Genomic DNA, 14,018 nt, shown 5'->3' with positions numbered 1-14,018 from the left:
TTAAATAAAAGTGTCGTTGGAGTAAAACAGTCTAATAAAAGACCATTTCTTTATAATCTCTCTACTTGAGATACGACAACACATCAGTTAAAATGACACCTATCAGAGTTACCATGCTTTTATGTTGTCCTTTTAAGTATGTTTTCTACCAAGGTTGTGGAAACGAATGATTTTTTTTGGAACTCCTATCCGATTTATGTAAATTATTGGACTCCGGCTCAAACACAAACTATTTGAATTTTTTTTCAAATCCGGGTTTGTCATATTAAGGTAATGTGGATTTTAATTCCAGGATAGGGGTATTCATTAAGTAAGTGTTCTCCCATATTGTTCCTTAATCTATTATTGCAACCTTCTTGGCTCTTCTTTTAATAATAATTATATCATTTTTGGGAGTTGGTATGACGTCATGAAATACAAAATGGTAGATGGAATGGTTCTACTTTTTGACCTATCTTTAGCCTTTCCCACTCCAACTATTTAGAATTATGTGATTCCAATTCCAAATCTAATAAAAAAACATTTAACCTTAGTTAGGAAAATTGGAGAAGGATTTCCGGAAGAGCCTTCTGCACCTATTCCGACGGGCAAAATTATTAGTTATAAGCCTTTAGCAATAATAACGTGTTATATTTTTTCAAAGTATAAATCCTATGACAACAAATATGAACGACAACTATCATGCTGTGTTTTTTTTGTTTTTTTTTAAATAAAATCAATATTTTAAGATATTACAAATGAGATAGAAAGCTTATGTAAAATCTCTTAAGATAAAAATAATTAGTTTAATCTTTGTTGACGAAGGTAAATTTTATCTAATGAAGCAGTAAAAGTGATGTATTAATTTTATTGTAATTCAAAATGAATTTCTATTTATTGAAGAAAATAAAAGTAAAATAACAGAAGTGTCTATTTAAAATCTAAACAATCATTTGATTTAGTTCTAAATATATTTTAAATTGAATTAATACTCGTGAATTAAAAAAATATATATATATTTATAAGATTTTTCCTTTAACATCAGGAAATAATAAAAAATCAAAAGGGAATGGAAAAATAAATATCCTAAATATACATTCTAGTTTAAAGTGATCCCTCTCAATTATAGTCTACCATCTCATTTGTCTTCTTTTAAAATAACAATTACCACAAATGATTGCAAAAATATAAAAACAACAAGCGAGCTAGAATAAACACGTAAAATTAAAAAAATATACATAACTCAGCCACAACTAAAAACCTGGCCGTAGCCGTGGAAGCGGGGGGGATGTATAGGATTACCTTTTTAGTGATCCCCAATAACAATTCATTGCAAGATGTATGTCGATCATTGCAGAGGAATCCCGAACAAAATATGGGCTTCTATGTGGTTTGAAAATAGTACTATCAACCTTTAGCATCAGTGTCTGAGCAAATTCATCAATGGAAGCCAATAACCAAAGAAAAGTAACTTCGTTTAATGTGAAATTTATTGATCTCTTGCACATCCATAGTCATTGTTGAAGTGCCATTCAATTGCAGTCCATTAATAGGGTTAAAAAATCCTTCGGTAATCAGTTTTAATTGTTTTCTGAAAATGGTTATATAAATTAGAGTCAAGAAACTTCAAAAAATCAGTCTTCACTATAGTACCAAACTTCTATATGTATTTTTGAGACTCAATCACAAATTGAATCTAAAAAGTTTTTAATACACCTACATAAAAAGTCATATTATGAAAAATGGATTACAAGATATTTCAGATCAATTTATTGAAACTGTTAAAAATTTGAGCATTTTTCAAATATGTATCTCATCTATTTTTTCATTAATTTTTTATATATTGTAATACCGAGCAAATATGTGTGACATCAAAGTAAATATAATCTTGAATAAAAATCAAGAAAAGGAGACAATTCAAAATATTTTTTTTAACTTTTTTTACAGGATACTATTTAAAGACATATTTGTGTCAGGTATAAGCTGTGGTATTCAAATAATTTGTAGTATGATTTATAATACTCAAGAACTCTAACTAAGGATTAGAACCTTCATTTGTATTAACAGATTTATATTGACTCCGATATGGGCTTTCAAAAAAAAAAAAAAAAAAAAAAAAAAAAAAAAAAAAATATCAATCTACCATTATTTTATTGTGACAATCAGTTTTGGCTATCTAAAATGCAATTTGTGACACATCTAAAGGATTAATGAAAATTATTTCTTGATATAAATTAAGGATAATTTGACATATAATACAAATATAATTCAGACTTAGTTTTAAGAAAAATCAATCGAGCTTGTTTTTTGTTGATGTCCAACATATTTACAATGGTATAAAGTGAAATAACGCTTGTGGCTACTTCCAATAATCTTTCTGAGGGGAAAGAAGACTTTAATGGAAAGCCTAATGGTGGTGGGTTCAACAAAATACGAACGGATGATTTTCTGATCTTCTGATTGGTAAAAATAAGGTCAATCTAAAAACAAGAGTACAAAACGTTGCATATTGGATGATATTGAAATGATATTGGAATGACCAGATATATCAAAAAGAAGCTCATTGGTCAAAAGTTGAATTAAGAAAACTTGGCGGGATTCTGGAAATGAGAAATGTAGTCTACTTCATCACCTGACCTTTCACCTCCTTGACTTAAAATAGCTTATAGGCTTAATAGTTTAAACAAACTGTGTAAAAATGAATCAAATCAGTTAGATAGGGTTACATCAATCTAATAAATTGACAATGGAATGACTTATACATATATAAAATCATTTTTGATAAGTTTTACAAATTTTATGAGGCAATTTAAAGTTGTTCTCTTTTTTATATTCCTTTTTTATTGCCTTAGGTTAGAAACATGTTAATAGTATGTGTTTTTGAAAAGTAATTTCTAAAAATGGTACTATTTGAATTATGATACCATATTTTTTTTGTATGTTTTTGTAGATATGACTGCTATATTGAACATTTATATAATACTCCTGTATTTAATATTTACAAAAATATATGTATGTATAATTTATATTCATATTAAATATGTGGTATATAAGAAAAATAACGACCATATTCAATATTTTTTTAAAGGTAAATTTCTTTATATGTAAAACATGCAAAATTTATACCATATGAAATTTCAAAAAAAATCTAAATTTCTCGAATATGAATTATGATCGTTTTCACTTTTATTTAAATATTTTTCTGTTTTATTGAGGTGTATATTTTAAGCAATACACGGCATTATCCCAATTACAGAAAAAGTTTAGTTACATTTCATTTTTTGTTTCTTTCCTAGGTAAAACTTAAATTCTATCTATCTTTCTTAATTACACAACATAAAACTTCTTTTTTACAAATTATTATTAATTTTATTTAAATTATATAACTATAAATTTAATACATATCCCAAATCTTTTATTCAAAATTTAAAATATCAGTATATAAATGAGTTTTCGTGCTTCTAAATTTATAAAGCATCTACACTATTTTTATCAGAATAAAATTAATATTTTCTTGATGTGGGCCAATATATGTAGATAAAACGGAAATTAATTTGCTTTTAATGTAACTCTGTATCTCTGACACTTGACTTTTTATCTCTTCAGTATGCTTACATTTTGAGATAAAATGTTCCGGTCTATTCAATTTTACAAAAACAACATTGTCTCACTGGAGGTGTTTTTTCATATATGTTTCAAAAGGGTCAAGTAATTGTTATGTTTCTGTAAATGAACCAATGCCTAGAAAAATACTGTCTTTCACCATTTATGTCCATGCAATATTCCCCTAAAGCAGCCTTTTCTCCCATAGATTCGTGTTTCTTATTGATTGATCTTAAATACAGAGTTGATGTTATTGGGTGTTATATATTTCATTATTTTCAATTCTTTAAAAGTAAAATTTAAACTAGAGTTTTTCTGAGGACATTTATTTAACAAAACCATCTAAAAATAGCGCTCGGCACAACTTTTATTCAAAATTGTCTCAATATGGGGTATAAATTTCTTGCAGACCTTAACTATGTTGTCAGACTCGAGCTTGGTTACTCCTTCTTGATGGAAGCTTCTAGAGACTGTACACTCCTGTGAGGAGTAGCACACACCCTTTGCCCCAGACACGCCTACATATAGAAGTCCAAGGAAATGAGGGCTGTCACATGCTGAGGTCCCAAAAGTACGGAAAGATGTCTCTCAGGGTCTTAGCGGTGAGACGAAAAAGAGCTCCATCTTGAGCGAAAATAAAGTTTTCCCTAAAAATTAATCTGGCCCAAGGTAGTACTATCTTATCCAGAAGTTGGAATTAAGATCTTCCTTGAAAATTTTACCAACATAATAGAATTTATTTTTTATTGGCATCTCAGAGACAAAGTCCAGTCGAGGAATTTTAATAAAACGTTCATGCCAGGCCATTGTTATAATTATCTTCGAATTATTGTGTATGCTACTCTCAAAAAGTAATTGGAGGTTTCTATATTGGCCATCTTCCTCCCCTAGGAAAAGATGATAAGTCTACAGTTATACCTATTTTCATTTAGCTGATAATGAAATAGATAAAACATTGTACATTGCTTGATGGTTCTTCACAACTTAGAATTTAATGTTACATTCTGAATTTAGATACAACTTTCTTTCTCCTTGAGTGAAAGGTCTAATAGTATCGTTGGTGATTTGTCTAATGTCCAATTTGTTGTTTTGGAGGCTACTCAAAAGTGTTTTAAGTCGGTTAAAAAAATGGCGTCAATTAACAAAGAATTTATTCCAAAATTGAGGAAAAAGGGAAAGTGTCGTTTTTGCGATCCGCGTCGAAAGAGACCATATTGAGATTGCAAACTACTTTAAATCATGACAGGTCCTTCTTTTGACAGTCAAGAGGGAACTGGAAGAGTCAAGGGGTGGTAATAAATCAACAGCAAAGCGTGTTGATCACTATATCAGGTCATGCTACCAGAGGAATAAGAGTTACATAGCAAATTTTGCATGAAATCTTGATAATGAGCGTTTCCCCTCCAAGCTCACTGGATCTCAACCCCACGGGCTTCTTTGTGTGGGGGTGCAGTTGATCGACACACCATCAGATCCTCCAGCAAAAAAAAAAAGAGCTACTATTACAAAATAGCAATTATTATTGAATTATTTGCTATTATTAAAAAATGATTACCAATTCCAAAAATGCAGGACAGCTAAAAATACATACACATGATTTACATAACTACACATGGCTTATTGAAATTATAGAATAAAAGAAGATATTACGATACCCTCTTCTCCTATACAAGTGAAAACATCCATAGAGGCGAAGGAACTAACACTTTAGTAACATTAATAGCTCATAAATTCTTTCATTTCCTGCATCTAAACTTCTCATTTTTATAAGAAATCATATTTTTGAAGTGAGCCACCTTTTTTAGTTCTTCTTGATATACTCCTTAAATCTAAATAAAAATACAGTTTTGATTCATTTTACCTTATTGACCCTTTTAAGTGTAGTGGAAAACTATATAAACACATTTGAAACGCTGTTTTTATTTATCTGAAATAGTTATTTATTTTAAATTACCCCATCTATTGTGCGTGGATACATCTGATTATATATATATATATAAATAAATGATATTTTTGTGAGAGCAACTCTTCTCCTGATTAAAGCTTTTGAATCAAGTAGCGAAAGGAGTACCCACGTGATGAATATCTGAAAAATGTAATGGTGCACAGAAACTTGTTTTGTCGCTAGAGGTACTGTTTAGTTATTATTTTTAAATATAATAAGAAACTTATGGTATATAATATATTTTACTTTCTATAAGATGCTCATTCAAGGTCTGCAAGACGGACTTAGCTATATAGTCTATCCCAAGTCTCGAGTCCAAGTTCCTACCTCTGACAATAATTCCCATTGTATCTTAAATTATACATTTTTTATTATAATAATAATGAATGAATCATATATGTTCAATTGAAAACTCTTATTCTCCGGTGGGATATTTAAAGAAACAAAAAAATTAAAGATTAAAATAATTTTTTCTTTCCCCACAGCAAGTTTATATTGTGAAGCGTGCTTCATCCCTTTTTAATATATCCTGTTCTACGCCAGTAAGAAAAATAACTGCGTGACATTATATGAAAAGCGACATCTTACGAAAAAATGTGAAAACGCTGCACCATTGTATCTCTTCAAGCGTGCAGCCGCGTTTTATAACTTTATTTTAATCGATAACGTTTATATGTATGTATATATATACCTGGATATACATACAATTAGACGGGTACACGCACAATAGATGTGGTAACCCGCTTTCATTATTTGTAAGTATGAATTATACTCTTTTCCATAAAATTACGAATTTGACAACTTCAAAGGTACATTTTGTAAAAAGCAAATTTAAGAACTAATCTACTCTGTATAATTACTTTACTGAGCCATGCAAGTCTATGGACTTAATTTTGTTTTATTTTTTGCCTACTTGCGTCGTATATCCTTTTTTTAATTAATTATTTATACACTACAGTTCTTAGTGCACAATTAGTATATAGATACATATTACCTTGGTAATTCTTTGGAAATTAACATATTAAACAATATCCGTGGTAAGTAATGTATTTTGTACTTAAAAAAAATGAAAAACGAATTTTTTAGTCCCAAATATTTATTCAAATTAAAATTTTTAATATAACAATGGGAGAAGGACCAATATTTTTTGAAATTTCTGATATATTATTGAATATAATGAAAGAAAAAAAGACTCATTTGGGAAAGGAAAACTACGGCCTTTCTTCCTGGATCCTAAAGTTCCACTGGTTTACCTCCCAAATACAAAAAGGCCCATAATATTTTTTTGTTAGCTATCAATTCATTGATTTCACTTGATACGTCTTAGCCATTTCATAATTTATTCTCTTTGAAAAATAAAATAAAGTAAGGAGCTGGATTATACTTATGCTCCCTCTCCGAAAGGACAGAAATACAATTTCTAGTTGATTCCTTGTCGTTTATATATATTGGCCATCTTATTATTCCTATGAAGAAATTTTAGCTATCCTATACAAATAAAAAATACGTTTTTCTTATATTATTACTAAGCAATATTATAATACACTGCCGAATAAAATTCTATGAAGGACTTTAATAGTATGAAATTCATTTGTATCATTTTTAAAATGTTGGATGAATAACATGACAGTAACACAGTCAGGGACTACATAAAACATAAATAGCAGTTGGTTTATATGACTTATTTGTCTAACTACCAGATGATTTCGGGCCTTTTTCTGTTTCTTTTTTGAGGAAAGGATGATGACCTTTTTTTGAACGATGATTGGTTGAAACCAAACGATACTTTGCAAAGCTGAGAACTATTGGAAACAATAATTTCATATTTTATACTTTTTTTCTGTTTCTTTTTTTAAAGAAAGGTTTCGAGATCCAATGAAGGCAATGACGTATGAGAAAAATAAAAACTCATTAATATTTAAACAGATACTGCTTTGAAGGCAATTTACAGGATAAATAACCGTAAACAAAGAAAAAATAACCATATGTTTGTTCACAAGTGCATATTTGAATGAATATTAGAAAAATATGAATTTTTAACGTTAAGATAAGAATCAACTGTTTACAATTTTTTCATGTTAATATTTCTAAATTGAGAAAATACATTCATACTGCCAATTTTTTTTTCAAAAAATCCAATTTTATTCATATTTTATACCTAATATTGTACAAATATTAACAAAAATGATTGGACGATGTCAAAAAAATTTCGATCCTGATAGCGTCGTGATTCAAGTAAAAACTCCCGATGCAGATTCTTTAATATTTTAAATACGCATTCAGGGATACATAATATACATGAAGAAAGGACGATTTCTAAGTATTAAAATCCATGGAATAAATTGCAATAACTATGCCCAGCGAGTTTTTTTTTGTATTCATAACCATATTACACCTAATAATGGATAAAGTTTATAATATATATTCATAAAATTTTTTGTAATTCTTATTTCAGATAAAGGTGTACGGAATTTGTATTAAAAATGGCATTCATTGGAAATGAAGTAAAAGCATGGCTTACGGATGCCCCATGGCAAAAAGTGTTTAAGCATACATTTGATGTACTAGAGGACTACATATGTTACTCTCTCATAACTGTGGGTACCATATTTTTATCTGTGAGATTATTATCTACTCTCGGTTCAGGGGAATTAAATTGTGTCATACTCGGTGTTGAAAATGGAACATTAGGGGAAATTGACCCTTATCCATCTGGAGGGACCTTCGGACTCTTATCATATGCTTTCAATGATGAAAAATGTATTCGAACCGTATATTCCAAGTTCATGGAGTATTTGCCTTATATACTACTAATTCAAACATTAATATTAGTGATTGTTGCGAAATTTTCTTTTAAAATACCAAGGATTGCTCAAAAAGTGGAGCGTTTCTATAAAAATATAGTTGAAGAATCTCTTTTTGGTAAGGATCCTGACGTATCTGAGGATTTAACAGATCCAAAAACATCAACGGAAGTTATTTCTCGAAGACGACAAAGAAATGAAATTTGTGTCTCGTTAAAAAGAAGCAAAATCATTGGGCGTGTGTACGTAGCAAAAAAATATATGTGAAATACTATTAGATATAGCTTTTTTATTTATTAATATTGTATATTTTCTATCCACGAATGATAATCTTCCGAGAATTTGTTCTGTCTTAATCCAAGGTGTTAATAATATAAATGGCCCTGTGGAAACGGATCATAATATTTTTTTTCAATGCCGAGGGAAGAAAATGAAGTTTTTCGTAATAGGAATATATGTTCAAATAGTTCTTCTAGTTCTTCATGGGATATGTTCATTAGGAGCAATCATCTGGAGTCTCAGATTTAGAAGTGTATCAAACTTATTAAGAAAGATAAGTGATGATGATTTTAACATTCAAAAAACGAAATATCATAGACACATCGATGAGTTTTACGCATATCGGAATGGAAATGATTTTCTGTTTTTATTCGACCTCCTAGCACATACTTGTGGGATTGAATCCACTCTTCGTGTTCTTACTCATTCTGATGATAACTTTTATGAAACCTGTCGTCCTAAAATCGACACAACCACAGATTTAACTTTAGAAGAGGATAAACTTAAAATTGTTTGGCGCCCAGCAGACATAGAAAAGCTGTTTAGAAGAAATTCATTAATCAATATAGAAAGTTATGAAGTTACAATTTATCCAGCAGAGACTGTACAGCATACATGTACTATTCCAGCAAACACATATGATAGTCAAACGAATGATGATGTTTTCTACTCCATTTGGTTTTATGATCTTTCTGGAGGACGTACTGAGTATGTGGTCACAATAGCATGCATGGTTGGGAAGTCCAGAATGAAAGGTGAAAAAGTAGTTACTAATCTTTCTCCATATGGACCTGAAATGCCATGCTCGGGTATGATAAAAAATGTATCGACTGATCAAGCAGAAATATTTTGGGATCCACCCAAAGGGGAATTTACCAAGTATATACTGTCTATAGAAAGAATTGACAAAGAAAAGTACGAGGATGTTGATACTGGTACTGTTTGGTCAAAATCGAATATCCATCCCTTAACAGGACAAATACTTGAAGAAAATATTTCCAGACAATCAAGTTTCCAGAGATCTACGCGTAAAATTGAAAATCTTACCTTTCAATTAACGTCTTATACTATTCTTGGGTTGGATCCAGGGGAGTTGTATCGAATTGAGTTAGGAACTAAAACTGGAAATGTACAAACACGGCAATATATTCAAGACACGTTTCTCACGAAGCCAAAATCGGTTGAAGGGATGCTAGTATCGAGCGTTAACGAGGATTCCTGTTTACTTAGTTGGATTCATTCTGAGGAAGGTCAGTCACATCTAAAGGGCTATCAAATAACAGTAGAGAGATTCTCTGATTCTAAAATTATGCGTGTATTAGTTGTGAAAAGAAGCAAAAAATTATTTAAAATAGCTGAGCTAACACCAAGCTTAGACTATACACTTCGAATAGAAGTACTTTGTTCCCATGAAAACTTAAAAACAGTGTCAGCATCAAATGAGGCTTGGGTAACAACTCTTCCGAATCCGCCAAAGGATCTTCATACAGATTCTTTGCCAGGAACAACATCCGCCGTTTTGAAATGGGAATCTCCTCCAAATACAACCAAACACCGACTCTGGATTGATTGTGAAGAAATAAATTATCATTTTGTGACGGATATGCCGGGAGATCGTATGCAATACAATGCCAGTAAGTTACCTGAAATTACTGGTACAGGTAGACAGTATACTGCGGCTATAGCATCTGTAATTACTTCAAGTAGATCTAATCAAGATGTGACAAGCTCAAAGGCGATAATTTCCTTCATCACGAGACCTCTTGCTCCTACAAACATTCGAATATCCTCAAATGAAAAATTGACGATATTTTTTGATCCATCCCTGACAGAAAAAGTGTCTAAATATAAAATCAAATGGAAAGGAGAGGAAGGTACAGCAATGGAAGGAATTATTGAGAGTTCTGAAGAAGGTCCCCTTAAATTTGAATTTAGTTTTGACTTTGAAATTAATGTTATCTATAAAATCAACATTTATGCACTTTTAATACTAGGAATCGATGATGACACCATTTATGAGAGCAAAGAACTCCATGAAAAACTAATTTTGAAAGATGAATCCCTAATATTTTCACTATATCGAACAGAAGAGGAGTCATAATATTCACAGTAGTCTACGAATGGTACGAAGCAATTAATACTTTTTTATCATACCAAATAGTTTTACGACATTGATCATTGTTTTTTATAAAGCTGTATCTATGTTAGAATCTATTAATTATCCATCCAATGTTATTTACTTATCAATTTAATATTTATCTATAATATATATATATTCCTAATGATCACTTGCTTAGAGGTGTTTATCATTTTATATTTACTCTGGCTTGACTTGTACTCGAAACCAGATTAGGAGTCGTATTGCAATAGTCGTGCACAAATTTATTCTTGTGCTCTCCCAATATACTTTATTCGGAAATACGGATTTTCCCGGTACGGACTCTTTGTTATATTAATGGAGGCTGTTTAAAATGCCAATATAAATCATATATTCCATCAGATTTTTTAGATTGAGTCCATATGAATGATGACGAATATAAATATATTTGATACTATTTTTATCAATTTTGGTATAGAATCTAACTTTGTAGCAGATAAAATTCACAATTTATCGTATCAAATATATATGTTACAGGTAATGTAAAAAATGCCTGTTAGAGTGGGCAATGTGTAAAATGCTGTCAGAGCGGGAAATATGCAAGATACCCGGGCAATCTATAAAATTTCTAATAGAGTGGTCAATTCTGATATTAACTTCTTTAACGTTGTCAGGTGTCGTGATAGTGGGTCATTTAATTATTAAAATATCAATTGTTAAGCAATTTGATCATTAAGGATTTGATTATGATACAATTTCATTGCATGCAATTTGATACTCTAGTTTATTTTCATTGAAATTTATATTGTATTCACACAATCAAACTGTTCTAAGATAAGAAATTGTCACGAGGGACTCGATTCTATTTTACTAAATATAGATTATATAGAATAATAATAATAAAAAGCTTTCCTTTGGCACTGATTTTTATTTAAACCGGATGATTATTTTAGGAGAAAATCCATAAAAAAAATTGCACTGGTTATTAAATAAAAGTCGCACCCTGTAGGTATAACAATGTTTCTTATTTTATAAAAATGAGCTTCAGCAGTAAATTTGATAAAAACACCTTGTATAAAAAAATGAGATTTGAGTAGTCAAGATAAAAATAATCAATCATTGGATTTGCTCCTAATATACATACGGTACCTAAAGTCTATAATTAATAACTTAGATTTTCTTCTTTTCTTTTTGTTTGTTCAAAATTGTATTTATGTTAATACACCTCAAATAAGTCTAATTCAATTTAAAAAGGAAATTTGCAATATTTCAAAAAAAGAATAAACAATAAACATACATTTGATTGTTATTTAAAAATTACTATTTCTTTTAATTAATTACTATATCTTTAAATAATTAAATAGCTGAAACGTGAGTCGTAATATAGTCAAATGCTTTACTAATGTCTATTACAACAATTATTTTTTTGTGGTATTATCTGTTGCCAGATTTTTTACTTCAAGCAAAGTACTTTCTAATATTTCATAGTTTATTTTATATTTCAGCATTGTTTAAGGAGTAACATTTTTAGAATAATATGATGAACAATGAGCTCCTAACTAGGACAATTTGATTTTGAGTAAATTTAGCCGATAGATACCATTTTTCCTCTTGTTGAGATATAAAAAAAATATTTCGTTTTAGAGGAACCTGTTATTTATATGTATGCACTAATAGATTATATGCTTAAGTAATCTATGCATGAATAAATTAATATTATTATTCCATAAATAAATGTTCGCCTTTCCAAAGTTTTTTTTTAATTTTATGGTAAAAGTTTGAATATTTAAATATGCTCGGTTTATCACAATTTATTTATGACATAATTATGTGATTAAATTAATTTGTTCCATATACTTACAAAGGCTATAATGAAGTAATTAAATACATGTACTATACCTCTGTATTAATACAAATAAAATAGTCATAAACCAATAATTATTTTTGGTCTTTTAATGAGTTCTTTGGAAATGTAGATGTTTTTTATGATAATGTATACACTCAAATTCGATTAATTAATGCAAACACTAGAAAATAAAGTAAGAGAATGAAATTGGAAGAATGTCAATATGTAATTAAATAGATAATATTATCATTACAATGCTCACAGATAATAATTACATATATTATATCTTTCAACATTTTTAATTTATGAAAATTGCACAGGTATGCACTGAGCATTGTTTGAAATTTTTTGAGAGTAAAGCAGCTTCGCCTTCATGAAGTTTCATTAGACTAACTGCGAGCAAAATATCTACCTAACTCAACTCCAAACTGACTAACTAACTAATTCGAGTATAAGAAAATAACCACAAGTCCCACGCAATATCTAATAAATGTAAAGACAGGAATTACTCCAACTTTACTCCGAGTCCAACAAGGACTTACTTTTATAAGTTTTGTACAAATCTGTTGTTTTTGATGTACACACGTATTGTTATAAGTTCCCTTCTAAAAGCTCAGAATAATAATCAGTTATAAGAGCTTATGAAAAAAAAAACCTCTGTTGAAGTTGCAACTACAAAAAGTCTAGCATTCTTCTAAGGTAATATTTTTTTAACAACCCTATAAATAGACAAAGTCGATTTGTTTGTAAGAAGAAATAGTCTATTTTTTCTTATTAAAAAAAATCTACAAAAATAGAAATTTATCGGCACTTTAATCCAAAATACAAATTGTTTGTAAAGGCATCGTAATAGTATATTTCAGAAACCTATCATTAATAAAAAAATGGAAGAGAATATGTCACGTGAGGTTAACATATGGCAATATAATAATATGTCAAATGGAATTAATAGGGTAATTTTTTTTTTTTTGAGAAATCCACTAATTTTGAACACTTCAATTAAAAATTAATTATTTCCACTATTTAACTATTTACTAGAAACAAATAAGAAGTTGTTCGAATCTAACTGGACTATTATTTTTCTGGCTGATCGATTTTGAAGGGAATTGTTTCAAATTAAGTGCTGTTTGGAATTCAATTATTCCATTACCTCCTCGGTTGGTATCTTCACGCAATGTTATCTTTTTTATTCTTTTATTTAACTATATTGTAGATCCTATAAAAGCAGACAAAAAGAAGTAATACGGGTACAGATCTTCGGGATTTTTCATAGCTATTTTAATTATAGTTTCCTTCATTATTAAAGGCATGTGATATACTTTGCACTAGATGTAGGAAAACTCTCCATAAAACTGATTCTCCTATATCGCCAACAGAAATAGAAATCAGTGTTTCTCCAATATCAACAGAAATTGATAATGTATTTACGGATGATACCATTTTTGAGAAAAATATTGAAACGAA

The 14,018-nt window shown here is 29.5% G+C and overlaps 1 protein-coding gene across 1 annotated transcript; it reads left to right on the top strand.

Annotated features, from left to right (window-relative positions):
- The first annotated feature begins 6,367 nt into the window (after window positions 1-6,367).
- Window positions 6,368-10,833, top strand: LOC121122144 (uncharacterized). Its single transcript, XM_040717151.2, has 2 exons — window positions 6,368-6,564; window positions 7,983-10,833. The coding sequence occupies exon 2, from the start codon at window positions 8,762-8,764 to the stop codon at window positions 10,709-10,711; it is 1,950 nt and encodes a 649-aa protein (XP_040573085.2). The 5' UTR covers window positions 6,368-6,564; window positions 7,983-8,761; the 3' UTR covers window positions 10,712-10,833.
- The last annotated feature ends 3,185 nt before the right edge of the window (window positions 10,834-14,018 follow it).

Source organism: Lepeophtheirus salmonis, chromosome 7 (genome assembly GCF_016086655.4).
Source record: "Lepeophtheirus salmonis chromosome 7, UVic_Lsal_1.4, whole genome shotgun sequence".
NCBI lineage: Eukaryota > Metazoa > Arthropoda > Copepoda > Siphonostomatoida > Caligidae > Lepeophtheirus > Lepeophtheirus salmonis.
The sequence above is the reverse complement of the archived record's forward strand: the minus strand, read 5'-3'. Positions and strand labels throughout refer to the sequence as shown.